The 16,906-nt window shown below is 37.6% G+C and overlaps 1 protein-coding gene across 4 annotated transcripts in view; it reads right to left on the bottom strand.

The window, feature by feature from the left end:
- Positions 1-16,906, bottom strand: part of UBN2 (ubinuclein 2) — an 85,971-nt gene that overhangs the window by 26,914 nt on the left and 42,151 nt on the right. For 3 of the 4 annotated variants that reach the window (XM_045063034.1, XM_045063031.1, XM_045063032.1), the window contains exons 7-12: positions 11,341-11,411; positions 6,055-6,184; positions 3,037-3,155; positions 2,208-2,321; positions 1,482-1,625; positions 683-733 (exon numbers count right to left, since the gene is read on the bottom strand). In XM_045063034.1, coding sequence (XP_044918969.1) covers positions 683-733; positions 1,482-1,625; positions 2,208-2,321; positions 3,037-3,155; positions 6,055-6,184; positions 11,341-11,411 — 629 coding nt within the window. The remainder of the gene's footprint in view (positions 1-682; positions 734-1,481; positions 1,626-2,207; positions 2,322-3,036; positions 3,156-6,054; positions 6,185-11,340; positions 11,412-16,906) is intronic. The other variant, XM_045063033.1, reaches the window with a different exon arrangement.

Here is a 16,906-nt window from a genome sequence, read left to right as displayed (position 1 = left end):
TACTGAAATACAGTGATCCATAAATTCTTAGCAACTTACTAATTTAATATTTTATTAACTATTGCTATACTTCTATGCTACAGAGAAATAGCTCTAAGTTGTAGGTAAAAATAAAATTCCTGAAGTCAACCAGTATTCACCCAAAAATATAACCACGAAAACTCCAGCTTTTTACTTTTCCCTCTTAGGTTAAGAGACCTTTCTTTAGTACTCACATCACTAAGGAAATACCCAGTTTTGAAGAGAAGGGAAAGAAATGAAGAATAAGTTACTTTTTGTGGAATGAAACACTCTGCAAGGCAAGGCAGGGTAGGTATGTATAGGAAACCATCTTGGAATGCACAAGGCTATAGGTTAGCTACATGAATGGTCACTAAGAGAGAAAGAAAAAGGACCACAGAACTGGAGGGAGGAAGGCCCAGGAACAAAGGAAACCATCAGAACCTTCCTATTTACATGGCTCCTACCTAACAAATCTTGGGCCAGCACACATTCAGTTTTCTGGATAATAAATGTGTTCTCAGGTTTACACAAATAGTAAAAATGATTTTTTTTTAAAGGCAGTAGTAAAATGGGAGACTATTCAAATGTACATTTAAGTACTATTTCACCAGCCCTTGTTTACTAAAGCACATAAGGTGAGCAAAAATAAATGAAGAAATCTGGAGTCTGTTTTACTCACGGAGCAGAAGTAAGATGATTATGTACACTCCGGCTCTCCTTAAAAAGCATTCTGCAAAAGTTAAAAAGACATGATTATTTTTGTGTAACAGATCTTTATAGCCAATTTGTCGTTTTAGTTACACGGTTTTTCAGCAGTCTATTACTCGCTTATTTATCAAATGAAAGTTATAATGGCACAGTAAATTCAAAAATCTATTTTATGGTCAGTTTTATAGCACAGTTATTTATTTAAATCTTTAACAGACCTTTTTTTAAATTGAAGATGGAATGCTTTAAGATGACAGAGATAGCCACATCTATTAATTTCAACATTCTTAACTCTTTAAACTTTAAATTGTACTACTCTTAACTTCTGAGATACCACTCCACATTGACTATTTTCAACAGAACCTAAGGTTGGGACTGCCTTTTCTACACTCTCCATTTTGTATTTAGTTCCTGATCTTCACAATACCCATGTGAAGTTCCCCTCCCAAAGTTCCTAACCATCTTCTACTCCTCCCATTTCTCTATTAGCAAATTTAGGTGCAAAAAAGAAAAAGGAGTTGGCCAAAAAATAAAAAATAAAAAAAACAAATAACCACCCATCATGTCTATCTCTGTATCTCCACATCCATGTGACTATTTTGTCTTTTAAGTGCTTGAAGTTTTCAAAGCAGAGGTCATCTGAGATGACTAGGTTCTTTGTAAAATGAATGTCATATATGTGTGTGTGGGTGTATATACGTATATATGTATCGTTAATAATAGCAATAATAAGAAAAGTAAAGTAAAATCTAGGATGTCATATTTCTTACCTTGCCTGCATCCAGCCCTTAGGCCACAATGGTTTCACCTCTGTCTCCATAAAGGATTTAAGATAATCCTCAGCGGACTGGCTTTTATTTGGCTCTAACTCATAGCATCCCAATTTGATCTCAACAAGGTTACATAACAAAGTTCTAAACAGATTAAAAATATATATTTATATATAAATCTGACTGCAAAATTGTGGAAAATTAAGCTTGAAACAGATTTTTTTAAAAGCACATAAATCTGACAGCAATAATAAAGACTATTATCTCAAGAATTCAGATGACATGAAGATAAATAATTTCCAATACACATCACTCATTGCAACTACAGCCAAATCCCCAATATGAAACAATTTCCTTTGATACCTTTCATCTAGGCACCAAAGATTGAAAGGGATAGTCCTGTAGCCAAACCCTCTACTTGGGTACAGAAATACTGGTAAAAAAGATGACTGATTAAACAAGTATATGGAGTACTTCACCTTCTGAAACCAGTATGACTTAATTATTAGAAGATTAGCTTATAAAAAGTAGGATATGAAAATAAAAGTGAGAGCACTCTAAGAATATTAGGATCAAATCAATCTTCCTTTGAATGAATTTTTCCTACAGACTAATCTTTGGTTGTTTCCAATCTACTCTTTCATTTACTATATATTCTTTTTTATTAGAAACCTTAGTTCTGCATTATCTATTTGGTTAAAAGTGAAGGCTTTGGTTAAATTTTACCTGATGGTGTCATTCCAGTGGAATTTCTTTCTTGGTCCTATGACACGTTTCCCTGGTTTCTCATCATCATCTTCCTCGGATCCATTTTTTTCTCGTTCTTCATCTGTTTGCAACCTAAAAATGAAAAAGATTTTATGAAGCAGAGTTTTTGTTTTTTTTTTAAGATTTTATTTATTTGTCAGAGAGAGAGAGTCATATAAGCAGGGGAAGCAGCAGGCAGAGGGAAACGCAGGCTCCCCACAAAGCAAGGAGACGACTCAGGACTCACTCTCAGGACCCTGGGATCACCACCTGGGCTGAAGGCAGACACTTAACCAACTGAGCCACCCAGGTGTCCTGGGAGGCGGAGTTTTAGCCCAACAGTGCCTATGATATGCTCCAGAAACACTTAATAAACTGCTTAACTGAATATTAACTCAAAGGGGAAAGTGAAGGGGACATCTACCTTATATGTAATACTTTGAAATGTGTTATAAGGTGATTTGGTATATAAGGTTTTCAAACTGTAACATAAGGCCATGAATACTTATATTTCAGTTCAGAAAATATTTGTGTCCAACTTCAGCCAAATTGGCTGATGTGTGAAATGAGTGACCAGTGCCAGCTCTTGCTTTGATCACTCCCATACACTAAATCAAGAGACCTTTTGCTTTTAACACAAAAGCAATTGAATGGGGGAGTGTTGTGTCATTTAGAAAACACTCAATTACACCACTTCAGTGGTACATGTGGATTTCTACTTGGTGGTAACATCTACGTAGGACCAATCCTTCAGAGCTAAAAATATTTCTCAAATGCAAAAGCCGCTCCAAACAGAAGAGGTACATACTTGGCACACTTAGCTTGACTACGAGCTTGGCAGTCCTCCTGGTATTTAAATAGCTGTTCAGGCATCACGTTGCTAACAGCCAGTTTCAGTTTTTGCAGAGGTTCTCTTAAACGATCATCCTGAGGAGAAAGTATACTAAAAGTTTTTTTAAAACACATTTACGAGAATTAAAGCAGATCCACAAAAGACACTGATTATGGATTTGAAATGAAAACCCATTTTTTTAATGTAAACATATTTAAATGTGGATGCTTCTCCTACCACACTGACCTTTCATAATGCACACCGGATAAAAAATTAGGATGACCATACTTCCCAGACCGCCAACGAGAATCCCAGTTTTTGCTTGGTACCCCCAGCATAATTAAGTGTTCCTGACATTTTTTTCTTAAGATTTATTTGAATTTAGTTGACACACAATTTATTCCTTTACAGTCTTAAAAATGCCCCAGCCAATAAATTATATGGACACTTTAAGATTAAATACAGATCAAAATCTATATGCAGACTACTACTGGTTGATCACTATTATGAAGAGGAAGCAGTACCATAAGTGGAAATATTGCTTTGCAACACTGGAACATAGGATTCGATCTGGGAGACTACAAACAGGATGCTGGCATCCTGTTCTTTCATTTAAAATTGTTACTAAATATGACTTATGCTGCAAGCAAAAATGCAAGGTCAAGGCCAAAGAGGAAACTGGAAGACTCTTACTATTTTCATACATACCAATTAATAAATATAACAGCAATATGACACTGTTTGCTATAAAAATTCCATTAAAAAAAATGTGAAACATCCAGTATCATGGATCCTAGGTGATCACTTCTTAATTATGTAGTTGAGACTATCTGGAACAACCCAAATATCCATCAACAGTAACATGAATAAATTAATTAGGATGTATTTATAGAATGGAACACCAAACACACTGTACAGCAAATGTACTCCAAAAATGGGAGTTCACCACATGTAAAGACACAGATAAATCTGAGGTGCATAATGTTCAGTGTAAAAAAAGTCAGTCGCAGAAGAAAAGTATGGAGACAGTGTGACTCCATTTATACGAAGCTCAAAAATATATAAAATCAAACAATATGGTACTTAGGGAGTAAAAGTACACATGCTAAAACCATATGAAGAAAAGCAAGGGCTAAGATAAATGTCTTCTTTTACAGCCAAGAGGAATACTAAATAACATCAAATATCAAATCTGATATGTTCCTTAGAAAACATCTGATAATGTTCTCCTGCCTCTAGATATTTTTTTACTGGTACCCACTCTGTCATGTGAATGTATGGCAGTTAGCTCCAACTGCCAGTGTCTGAAGGAGCCAGGCACAGACACAAAATATGTGATCTCAAGTACATTTCATTTGTTTATTTCTCTGCTTTAAACTGAGAAAGATTTCCCAATTCAGAAGATTTTTTTTTTTTTTTTAAAGAGAGAGCACACACACGCATGCATATGGGGAGTTGGGGAGGGGCAGAGGGAAAGGGAGAGAGAATCCTGACCAGGTTCCATGCCCAGCTCAGAGCCTGATGAAGGGCTCAATCTCAAAACACTGAGATCATGAAATGAGCCAAAACCAAGAGTCAGGCTGTTTTATTAACAGTTATATAATACTTATAATAAACAGTTCTATGTCTCTCAGATCACATTACAAGTGGTCCAGGGCACCACATTCATTCTCCCATTAGAGCCATGGGGGGCCTTAGACAGCCATGTTGTGCTATGTGACTCCCAACCTCTGGCCAGAAAAGTTTTGGTTGACCCAAGATAGTATAATCAGATTTTCTGACCCAAGAACTTGGATTGGGATGAGAGGGCTAAGTCAGTCTCTGTGTGTGGCTTTTCTGTAATATAAAACCTTGAGACTAAAGTAATCTTATTTTCAGGGGCACCTGGATGGCTCTGTCAGTTAAGTTTCTGCCTTCAGCTCAGATCAAGATCCCATGGGTCCTGGGATCAGGCCCAGGGAGGCTGCTTCCCCCTCTCCCTCTCCTTCTGCCTGCTGTTCTGCCTATTTGTGTTCTCTCTCTGTCAGTTAAGTAAATAAAATCTTAAAAAAAAAAAAAAAGTAATCTTATTTTCAGATGACTTACAAGGATAAAAATGAGACATGGGGAGATACGTAGAGAGAAATAAGAGTTAATCTAAATTATTAGTTCCCATCCCTTCCTGGCTGTATTTTTAATTCCATGAAATACCTTTATTAATAGAAAAAATGTCATTTTTGGTCTTAAATTACATTTAAGTTCTTTTCCTTTACTTGCAAGTTATAAATATTTTTAAAATATATAATCAAATAAATCATTAAGGGAAGTGTAATCAGGGCAATGAAGATACTAAAAACCATTTTACATGAAGTGAAGAAGGGGACACAATACAAGCTTTCAAAAACATGAAAGTTGTGAAGGTGACAATTATATTTATGAATAGACTCAAAGGTAGAATTAGGACCAATGGGGTAGAAAGCACCTGGATTTGTCTCAGTGCATGGAAGAATTTTCTGATATTACAATGAAATATGTTTCTGACCACTGGAAGCATTCAAACTTAGACAATTACCTAGTGAGGTTGTAGGGGAGGAGACTCTAAGCAAAACATGGATGATTACACCAAAAAATCTCTAAGTTTACCCTGGGATTCTTTCCATTGGTTTGTGTAAAGTAGGTGTGAACATATCTGCATAGATCCAGCTCAGTAATGAAAAAACGGAGTTCTAAATCTGTCATATATTTCTTGAGGGCAAAACTGTATCAGCTGTGGAACTGAAGTTATTTTACCAGTCCAAGAATCTATGTCTTAGAAAACATTCTCATCTAGACTTATCAACTGTTAAAAAATGTAAGTTTTTTCAAGAGATCCAATATGCCTTTGACAACTCCTATAGTTATTCCATATGTACAATAAGACTATAAAGCACCTAACAGACAAAAGCCCCCAAAAGAAACCAGTCTCTTTATAGGTTATAAAACTTGAGATATGGATATTATTATTCCTTGTCTTACCTGGACGTTGAGATGTAACTTCTTTAGACGTTTTACCAGTGTTTCTTTATTGCATGGCACAAAAGCTTCAAGATGGGAGTAGACACCACTACGGATGACAGGGCCTAGTTCCTGTAGCTGTAACTCGATGCTGAACAAAAACAATGACAAATAAATAGTACAGAGCTTCCTTCAGGTACTGACACAAGCAAGGAGGCAAAGGCAGTAACTCTTCCCTCGTTTTATCTTTCCATGATTTCCTAAACAGTATTTTTCAAGGAGAAAATATAGAAAGAATTTATACAACAATAAACGGGTGAATAATTTTTTTATGAACAGGGGTAAAGTCTACATTTTGGGATAAAGCACAGGAACTCAATTAACCAAAAGCTATTCCCTCAGATAGATATTCATATCCTCTCTCCCTCACTGCAATTGCTACGCTAGAGAGTTACACAGTTTTGATGAATTTAGAGTATTTTTTCCTTACAGGTGTTTAAAAAAATTTCAGATTTGGAAGAGGTGAAACCCTTCGGGATACATATACAGACTGTTTTTCATCCATCTTTGTCTCCTCCTTTATGCCTGCACTGCATAAGCTAGATATTTAGTAGTTTGTTCAATTTATTCCAATTCTTCATTTCCTGTTTCCATTTGTAAATTAGTTTTTTAGACCAAAAATAAATTGTTAAATGGATATTTAATGTAATAGTTATTAAAAAATAAAAAATAAGAAAAGGAGAAGAGTTTTAACAGCCACCATATATATTCTCAGCAGGACAAGTCTACTAATCAATAACTGAGGTTTCTACTAAGATGAAAGACACTGTATCTATCTGGCAGCTGCTATTGTAGGAAGGTAGGAACGCATATTGATTGGAAGGCCAAGACCAAACTGGGGCTCTTGGCAAAAACTATGTCCAAATCATCCCATTCTTTTATAGGAGAAGGTGCAGATATATTTAATAAATAATTTTCACAAATATAAGATGAATCCAAAGAGTCAATTAACAGCATCTGGGGAAGGAAAGAAGCCCTCCCATATCAAGTATATCCATCACTTACAATATACACTGCAATTTCAGAAACAACAAAATGTGGAGAACTATGCTCTTAGCACTGGCAATAAAAATTCTTGGTATTAGAGAAGTCAAACACATAGATGAATGGAAACATGTTTAGAATCTATAAGAACCAGAAGGTCAAATGCAGAGGATCATATGGGATACAATCACTACGGTCATGAATTCTGTGTATAAACATTTGGTTTAAATAACATTAAAGGAGGAATCTTTATTAAAAGTCTAGACTCTGGGTAGGAGGCTTTCTAGGCTTGGACATAATTAAAGATTAATTAAGGCTGAAAATAAAATAGAAACTCCAAGTAATAAGAGATTCCAAGTAAGAACAGAGTGACTCAATATACACTTATAAAAATCGGTGGTTTCCAAAGAGAGGGGAAACTCAAAAACACAAAGAGCTGACTCCCTGCTCCTATGCCAATACCAGGTAAAAATTAGAGAAACATATTATCCCTGAAGGTTACCAAAACATTGGTCTATCACAAATATATACAAATTCCTACCTGAGAGCAGTTATATTTTTAGCACACATCCCTCACACATTTAACTTTTTTTTTTCTCACTAAGAATTCCAATCTTCTAAGGTCTAAGAAGTACCTAAAACACATGGTAATGAAAAGTTTGAATTTCAGTAATTTTCACATTTCAAAAAAATAAAGGTTCCCCTAAAGCAACAAACTTTCCCTGAGCCTGTCTCCTTCTATCTACCAGGTTCTTTCACTTCTTTAAGTGAAGTCTATCCCCAAAGCAAATATCCATGCATGGAAGTTATGACGGATGGGTCTCAAACCTCTAATAATAAATTATGAACACATGGATCGCTACACGTTCTAAACAGATAAAAATATACTGGGACCATCTGCTGACAATGCATTAGAGGACAAACATTGGGTTTTGAGTAACCCACAAACGGGTATGTGAAACCCACTTTTTTAAAAAAAATATTTTATTTATTTATTTGACAGACAGAGATCACAAGTAGGCAGAGAAACAGGCAGAGAGAGAGGAAGAAGCAGGCTCTCCGCTGAGCAGAGAGCCCAATGCGGGGCTCGATCCCAGAACCCTGGGACCATGACCTGAGCCAAGGGCAGAGGCCTTAACCCACTGAGCTACCCAGGCACCCTGAAACCCACTTTTTTTTTTTAAAAGATTTTATTTATTTATTTGACAGACAGAGATCACAAGAAGGCAGAGAAGCAGGCAGAGAGAGGAGGAAGCAAGCTCCCTGCTGAGCAGAGAGCCCAATGCGGGGCTCGATCCCAGAATCCTGGGATCATGACCTGAGCCGAAGGCAGAGGCTTTAACCCACTGAGCCACCCAGGCGCCCCTGAAACCCACTTTTATATCTCTCTCTTTACAAGGCTCTCACTTGCCTCTGAAGAAGCCTCCAAGAAATGAAACATAGGAATCCTTAGCTCAAGCAATGGTCAACTTTATAAACAATATTCTTCTGGCTCAGGAATACTTAGTCTTATTTGTATTTTCACACAGAATTCCAGAAACAGTCATTTCCCCACAGTTGATATATGACTATCTTCCTATCCTATCAACCCTCTTTTTATTATTATTTTTTTAAGTACGCTCTACACCCAACGTGGGGCCTGAACTCATGACACTGAGATCAAGTCACATGCTCTACCAACTGAGCCAACCAGGCACCCTTCTCCCTCTTTTTAAAAAACAGAATATAGGGGCTCCTGGGTGATCAGTTGATTGTCTGCCTTTGGCTCAGGTCATGATCTCGGAATCCTGGGCTACAGCCCCAAGTCAGGCTCCCTGCTCAGTGGGGAGTCTGCTTCTCCCTCTTCCTCTGTCCTCCCAGTCCCACTCATGCCTTGTCTCTCAAATAAATATATAAAGTCTTAAAAAGAAACCCAGAATATATATCTCATTCAATCATTTTAAAAATACTAGCAAAAGAAAAGCCAACTATCTCCAAGTGAATACTTAATTTCCTGAATTATTCCTCTAGTGTTCCATATATCTTACCAACACTGTCCACATAACAGAACCACTGAAAATCAGTAACTGAGGACTTAGGGAGCAGTAATCTAAATACAAAATCCAAAATAGTTCTTATTTTATAGCAAGAATTCAAAACCCTGTTGATTGATAACACACAAGAGAGAAGTAAATTCCTCCTAACCCTAAACAACTTAAGAGTATCTGTTGAACACAACTCAGGTTGGATTGGGATCATGGGCAAAGAGTATCAAGATTTTATTAGCAATGTATGCATGAGATAAAGGAGGAAACAGGGAAAAGAGGTTAAGCTGGCAAATTGTATATTTGCTGATCCAAGTCAAAATCAATTAAGCAAAAAGAGAAAGTGTTCCTATTCCAACAAATTCACCCCTTTCTGCCCAGCATAATGAGGCAGTGGTGAGGCAGAGCCAATACACCTGGATAATTTCTTTAAGAATTTACTTCCCAAAATAATCATGTACCGTGGGCTCTCAGTCTAGAGAAACAAGGAATATTTGTTTAGGAAAGTGGAAACGGAGGCTAAGGGCATAGATAAGTGATTAAAATGGAAAACATTAAACTCTGAACACTACAGCTTTATAGTACTGGAGGCACACTCTGTGAAATAAAAAATAGATGGGCTCTAACAAAACTCAAGGATTTAAGATAGACATAGGGAAGATTAAGGGAAGTCTGCTGGGGCAGAGGGATGCCTGGCTGGCTCAGTTGGAAGAACATCCAACTCTTGATCTCAGGGTCATGAGTCCAAGCCTCACACTGGGCATGGAGCCTACTTTAAAATAAATAAAGTAAATTTTTAAAATAAAAACAGTTTTTAGAGGGCAGGAGGGGCAACTGGCCAGCTCAGTCAGTAGAGCAGGTGACTCTTGATTTGAGGGTCATGAGTTCAACACTCTTGTAGGGTGTGGAGATTACTGAAAAGAAGAAGAAGAAGAAAGAAGAAAGAAGAAGAAAAAGAAAGAAAGAAGCCTGTTAGTGGAATGCTGATATTCTGCTTATCTGAGATGTTATGTCCCAAGGATGGTCCTTTCTTTCTCTCAGGGGACAAAAGTCAGTCCCTCTTACAGAAGAGTAAAATAAAAAAGCACTGTCTTAATCATAGGAAAAGGACCTGATCCAGTAAACTTGGGGCTCTCCCGGTAGAAAGAAAAAGCAGCCAGTCAGATTCCTGATTAGGGAATCTGGGACAGCTCTGGTTACACTGTTTATTGAATCTGGGGTGTAAAAGGAGCTGGCGCAGGCAGGAAGCATTTGCCTTGCTTCCAGGCAGAGAGAATCAATCTGAAAATCTCTGGCTAAAATAAAGAATAGGAATAAGAAATTCCTCTGTCACCAAACCAGTAGCATACTACGTTAAATATTTCATGGGTCTCCAGGGGACCAAAAAGATTTTTTAAGTATTCTGGAGAAAGAGAGATTGCACTTAATTCAAACAATAATCAAAAGGGAGAGGGAAAAAACAAACAAAAAAGAAAATAGTTATGAAAGCAAACCAATTAATCATTCTTTGTGTCTTATGAGAAACTACCCCCAACACACATTTAAAAGACAGGACTCAACACACAGTATTGGAAACACTGCTTGTTTCTTTGTATATAATACTATCAAACCACCAAGAGCAGGCACACATTATTTTTACGTGAGAGGAGTAAAATCTGTTGCTTTCTCCAGGATTGCCTTTTTTACCCAGTTCTGCCTGCAGCCAATTATACACTCCACTTCTAAAACCAATGGTCAAAATTTAAAAGCCAATAGGTTTACGAGAACAGCTTAGGGGACCACAATCTTAGAACCTGCAGCTTCCTTAGCATCAAATACCAGGTAAGAGGAAAAACTCACTAATTTAAATAATCTGTATCCTATTTTAGCCTTCAGCCTCCCCTTTCCATTCTTCCTTTTGTTTTCTCCACACTGCCTCTCTCCTACCTCACAACCAGAATTTCTTCATTAAACCATACTTTCCATTTGGTTAAAAATGTTTGTATGAAATAATTTTGCTAGATGCCAATGGAATTATTCTTCTCAAATCTGAATGAAAATAGAAGGAAAATTATACCAATTTAATAAGAATACTCAGAGCTGTTCCAGAAAGACATTTTCATACAAAGTGACAAAAAAAAAAACCACATTTAAATCTAAAGTAATATTCAACCTGTAAAGCTGTAACCAACTGTATGTTTAAATGAATTAAAGTATAAATAACTTCTAGGCTTTTTAGTTAAAGAAGAGAATTACTTACTCCAGAAGAATATTATTCATATCCTGTGTAAAGAATTTTTTCCTTCCTTCTTCATCAAAAAGTTTGGCAGCCTAGAGAAACACAAGATTGTCAATATCACTTTTTTTTTTAAGATTTTACTTACTTATTTGACAGAGAGTGTGCACATACAAGCAAGGGGAGTGGCAGGCAGAGGGAAAGCCAGAGACGGCTGTGGGGCTCGATCCCAACACCCTGAGATCATGACCTGAGCCAAGGCAGACCTTTAAGGAAGTGAGCCACCCAGGTGCCCTGCCAATCACTTTTTTTTTTTTTTAAAGATTTTATTTATCCATCTGACAGAGAGAAATCACAAGTAGACAGAGAGGCAGGCAGAGAGAGAGAGAGGAAAGCAGGCCCCCTCTGAGCAGAGAGCCCAATGTGGGACTCGATCCCAGGACCCCGAGATCATGACCTGAGCCGAAGGCAGCGGCCTAACCCACTGAGCCACCCAGGCGCCCACCAATCACTTTTAATAAACACATTGTTTCCATATTTATTTACTAAAGGATAAGCTTCTTGAGGGTGGGGCTACTGTGATTTACTTCACTTTGTATCCTCAATACCCAGCTTAGTACATGGCGTGAGTAGGAAATTAGAGTGTAACAAATTTAGCATATATGCCAATGTTTCCTATTACCTCTGTATTTAATTTTTCTTAATCCTAACTAAATTAACAAAATTATACATACAAGACTTCCTAGTGCTTTGGGTATCTTGTGTACTTGACCATCCACAGGTTTATTAATTATTGCTGTGATCTCCAGGATAACAACAAGCAGATGTCTCACTTTCTACTGAGTGTCTACAAAGAATCTACCTGATATTCTACAGGTTATATTCATTATCATGTTTAAATTACCATGTTAATACCATGCCAATGACACTGGCATGACTGCCCCCACTTACAAACAAGGAAGCTAAATCTGTCAGAGGTTACATGACATGCCCCCAAATCACACCACTAATAAGTGGTGGATCCAGGACTCAGACACAAGCTTTCTGACTTCGACTGCACAACACCGTCACCCTGTACAGACACCTGGCTTCCTGCAGCCTGTTTAGGTTCCACCTAATTACTTATAACCAAAAAACGTAGGCAAGGTAATTATCAAGGGATAAGCAAAAATTAATACAATGAGATTAATTTCATTGCTATGTTTGTCACCTCAACCAGGTGACAGGAAACCAAGTTATCAGCAAAACCCACCAAAAGGAAAATATACTGGGAAAATCACAAACAATGTACTTGAGGTCCATGAGGTATAAAACACCAAGAAGCCTGATCTAATAATCTGAGCAAGCCATATGCTGACTCAGCCATCACACCAAGTTACTTGACTTTACATGTAATAAGTAGAAGAAAATTTCTAAGATGTGCTTCAGTACTTCTTAGCATGAAAACTGGGTATGTGTAGGGGGTGGAAATATATGAAAGGCACAGGGAAACTAAACTTCAAGAAAAATAATAAAAAGTCAAGAGGTTGAACAGTGGAAGAATATTACAAAGTTAAGAAAAGAGCCACAAGACGCAATTCCTTCTCACACAGACACAAGCATTTAAAGCTAAGGATGACTTCTCACCTCCTAAAGAAAAAAATACCATACTCATATTTCAAATAAAACATAAAGAGAAGTCATAGATACCAGCAAGTGAAATCAAACTTCTTACTGATGATTTCCTACCAAGGAGTCAAGGAGCACCTGTATTAACCCTGGCAGGACTATTAAGAAAGAGAGAGAAAGAGAAATACGTTCTGGTATATAAGATATGACAAAGCTTTTACAAGACTGTACCACACTCATTACTAATCAATTTTGCTTAGTTAAGTAAAAATGAATGGCATATAACATAGCAGACAGACTGCCTACAATGGAACTCCACAGTCCTGCCTTTAAATGCTGACCTTAAATCATGGCTCAGCCATTTAAAAATTATGTGGCCTTGGGCAAATCACTTCACCTTTTGAACCGTAGTTTCCTCATCTATTAAATGGAAGATCACTACCTACTTCACGTGACTGTTGGAGGATCAGACTACACAGTAGGTAAAGCACACTAAACCCAATCAGGGTACTGTCCCCCGAATGGTAAATGCTATGTGAGACACAGAAACAATGCATTCAATACAGAGTACAGGTTTCTGCTAAATGAACAAGAGCTATTTTTTTTTTTTAAAGACTGTATTTGTTCATTTGAGAGAGAGACAGAGAGAGCACAAGCAGGGGGAAAGACAGAGAGAGAGGGATAAGGGAGAGGGAGTTACAGGCTCCCCAATGAGTTGGAAGCCTGATATGAGACTCGACCCCAAGACCTGGAGATCATCTGAGCCATGCAGGCACCCCAAGAACTATTATTATTAATAATATCTTGCAAAATGTGGATCACATCACTAACACTTTTTAAAACATATAAGAAACTAAAGGTTTTAGAGATAGGCAACGTGGGAAAGCAAGAAGCATATACTTTGAAGTTAGGTGAACCCTTGTGGCGAAAATCTGGCTCCACAACTTACTAGTTGCACAGACGTGACCAAGCTATTTAACCTACCTCAAGTTTCTTAACCACACAAAGGAAATAATACTTATATTTCCTATGCAGAGTAGCTGAGAAGATTAAATAAAAACTGCTTACTACCGAATCTACAGACTGTATACTTTTCAAAAAATAAGCACAGAAAATAGCAGAACAATGAAAACAAAAGAGATAAGTAACAGGATAAAAAATAAAATGACAAAGATCAATTATATAATTATTACAACTGTAAAAAAATAAAATCATTTGTTAAAAGAGAAAGGACTCAGATGAGGCCAATAAAGAAATTAAACACTATCTATAAGAAAAAGAGCTAAAATAAAATCAAAGAGGTTGAAGGTAAATGATGAAAAAAACTACGATGTAGAAATAAAGAGAAAACAGTCTACAATAAGTCAGACAAAACTAAATTCAAGGTAAAATGCAGTAACAGCACAAAAAGTCACCTTCAAATGATAATCACCACAAAGAAGATCTAGCCATCAAGAATTTTATGGGTCAAACAACACAGCATGGAAATAAAGCAAAAATGATGGTAAACACAATTCATAACCTAAGAAATATTGGCAATAAGATATTTTAACACACTTCTCTAAATTCCATACTAATGAAATGTAAGGGCCTAATATTTAGCCAGAGCAGCTGCTCCTTACTGCCCCTGCTCCCGCCCCCTTCAGGGAACTTACTTAAAAACAAGTTCCAGAAACCAGTCCCAGGTAACAAAGCCCAAATACAGGCATGGGTCAGGCCAGGTGGAGGTATCCAATCGGTGGGGGCGCATACTGTCTCCCTAGCTACAAAGGAGTATGGGCCCCGCCCTTTGGGCGCCAACTCTGACCAAGGTGACAGGCTAGTTCAAATATCTACTATAGGGTAAACTGTAATTCAATTGGTCACTTATGTGTGACCTAGCAGGACTGTGCAGCTTTCTCTGTTACAATCTCACTGGTCACCTGTGCGTGGCCAGGCCCAACCACATGGCCTTTGCCCTTAAAAGCCTTGACTGTGAAGGAGAGAGAGGTCACCTCTTTGCAAGAGACAGCCCTGGCTGGTCAGTTTGTTTCTCGATGCTTGGCATGAAATAAAGCTTTGCTTGACCTTTGCTTTGTATCAGTCTCGCTCCTTTGACCATGGACCCAACATGAAATACATTAAAATAAGTAAAAATACAGATGAGCCAAAATTAAGTCACAACTTCAGAAGAAATGCTAAAGAATAAAAAATTTGGAAAAAAATAATAGAATTACTAAATAAAATCTGTAGGCCAGTTACTAGAAAAATTAGATAAATCTAATATTCCCATAATCAGGTATTTAAATTTCAGGAAAAGTTATGAAAAATAAATACAATATAAAGATGATTAGTAAATTTTAAAATGTGACATAAGTTGGGTACTACAATCCCATGAGAAAGAAGCAAGCTATATAGTCCATACATTATCATCCCATTAATTATTTTTTATAATGCTATAACATTTGCAAATGAATGGATTAAAATCCAAAAAAATAAAAAATTTAATAGTGGTTATTTCCGCTGGGAGTGGGGAATGTCAGATTATGGGGGATTTTTCCCTATGTACATTTAAAATACATTTAATACTGTGCAATTTACTTTTGTAGTCAAGAAAAAAAATGAGGACTAAAATATGGCATGGGTTCAAAAAAAGATGTTAAAGTACTCAAGAAGGGCCTTTTAAGCTAGGTTGGGCATGTTATATTATTTTAATATTTTATTTATTTGAGAGCAAGCAAGCGAGCATAAGCAGGGGGAGGGACAGAGGGAAAGGGAGAAGCAGACTCCCTGCTGAGCAGGAAGCCTGCTGTGGGGATTGATCCCAGGAACCTGAGCTGAAGGCAAACCACTTAATCAACTGAGCCACCCAGGGCGTCCACTGGCACGTTATTTTAAGTCAAAATACTATCTCCCTGAGATTAAATGAAGTGTGATGACACTTATCTGGATCTGCAGCTAGTTAAAGAAACATTATGAATCCAAGTCAACCTAGAGAGGTATCTAATGTGACATGCTAAGGTTCAGCCCTCAAGTTTGGCCTAATAGGAACACAATGCACGCTTACTAAATGTGATTAGCTGAAAAAACCAATTAAAAAATAACTAGTGTTGGGCGCCTGGGTGGCTCAGTGGGTTAAGCCGCTGCCTTTGGCTCGGGTCATGATCTCAGGGTCTTGGGATGGAGTCCCGCGTCAGGCTCTCTGCTCTCTTCCCTTCCTCTCTCTCTGCCTGCCTCTCCGTCTGCTTGTGATTTCTCTCTGTCAAATAAATAAATAAAATCTTTTTTTTTTTTAAAGATTTTATTTATTTGTCAGAGAGAGCGAGCGAGCGAGAGCGAGCACAGGCAGACAGAGTGGAAGGCAGAGTCAGAGGGAGAAGCAGGCTCCCTGCGGAGCAAGGAGCCCAATGTGGGGGACTCGATCCCAGGACGCTGGGATCATGACCTGAGCCGAAGGCAGCGGCTTAACCAACTAAGCCACCCAGGCGTCCCAATAAATAAAATCTTTAAAAAAAAATAAAAAAAAATAAAATAAAAAATAACTAGATGTTGATAGTTTGGACCAAGTTCAGGTATGCTTTTGTAATGTTACTATTTGCTCCTCCCTTCCCTCTATTGTCTTTATGTGACTTTTTTTTAACAATAAAAATTGTTATTTATGAAAGCCATGCTGAAAAATATTTATAAGATAAGGGGCACCTAGGTGGCTCAGTCCTTTATGTGTCCGACTCTTTTTTTTTTTTTAAAGATTTTATTTATTTATTTGACAGACAGAGACCACAAGTAAGCAGAGAGGCAGGCAGAGAGAGAGGAAGGGAAGCAGGCTCCCCGCCGAGCAGAGAGCCCGATGCCAGACTCGATCCCAGGACCGAGATCATGACCTGAGCCGAAGGCAGCGGCTCAACCCACTGAGCTACCCAGGCGCCCCTAAGTGTCCGAGTCTGGATTTTAGTTCAGGTCATGACCCCAGGATAGTCAGTTGGAATCTATTTGAGGATTCTCT

This window comes from Mustela putorius, unplaced genomic scaffold (genome assembly GCF_011764305.1).
Source record: "Mustela putorius furo isolate JIRA1106 unplaced genomic scaffold, ASM1176430v1.1 tig00003845_pilon_pilon_pilon, whole genome shotgun sequence".
Taxonomy (NCBI): domain Eukaryota; kingdom Metazoa; phylum Chordata; class Mammalia; order Carnivora; family Mustelidae; genus Mustela; species Mustela putorius.
The sequence above is the reverse complement of the archived record's forward strand: the minus strand, read 5'-3'. Positions and strand labels throughout refer to the sequence as shown.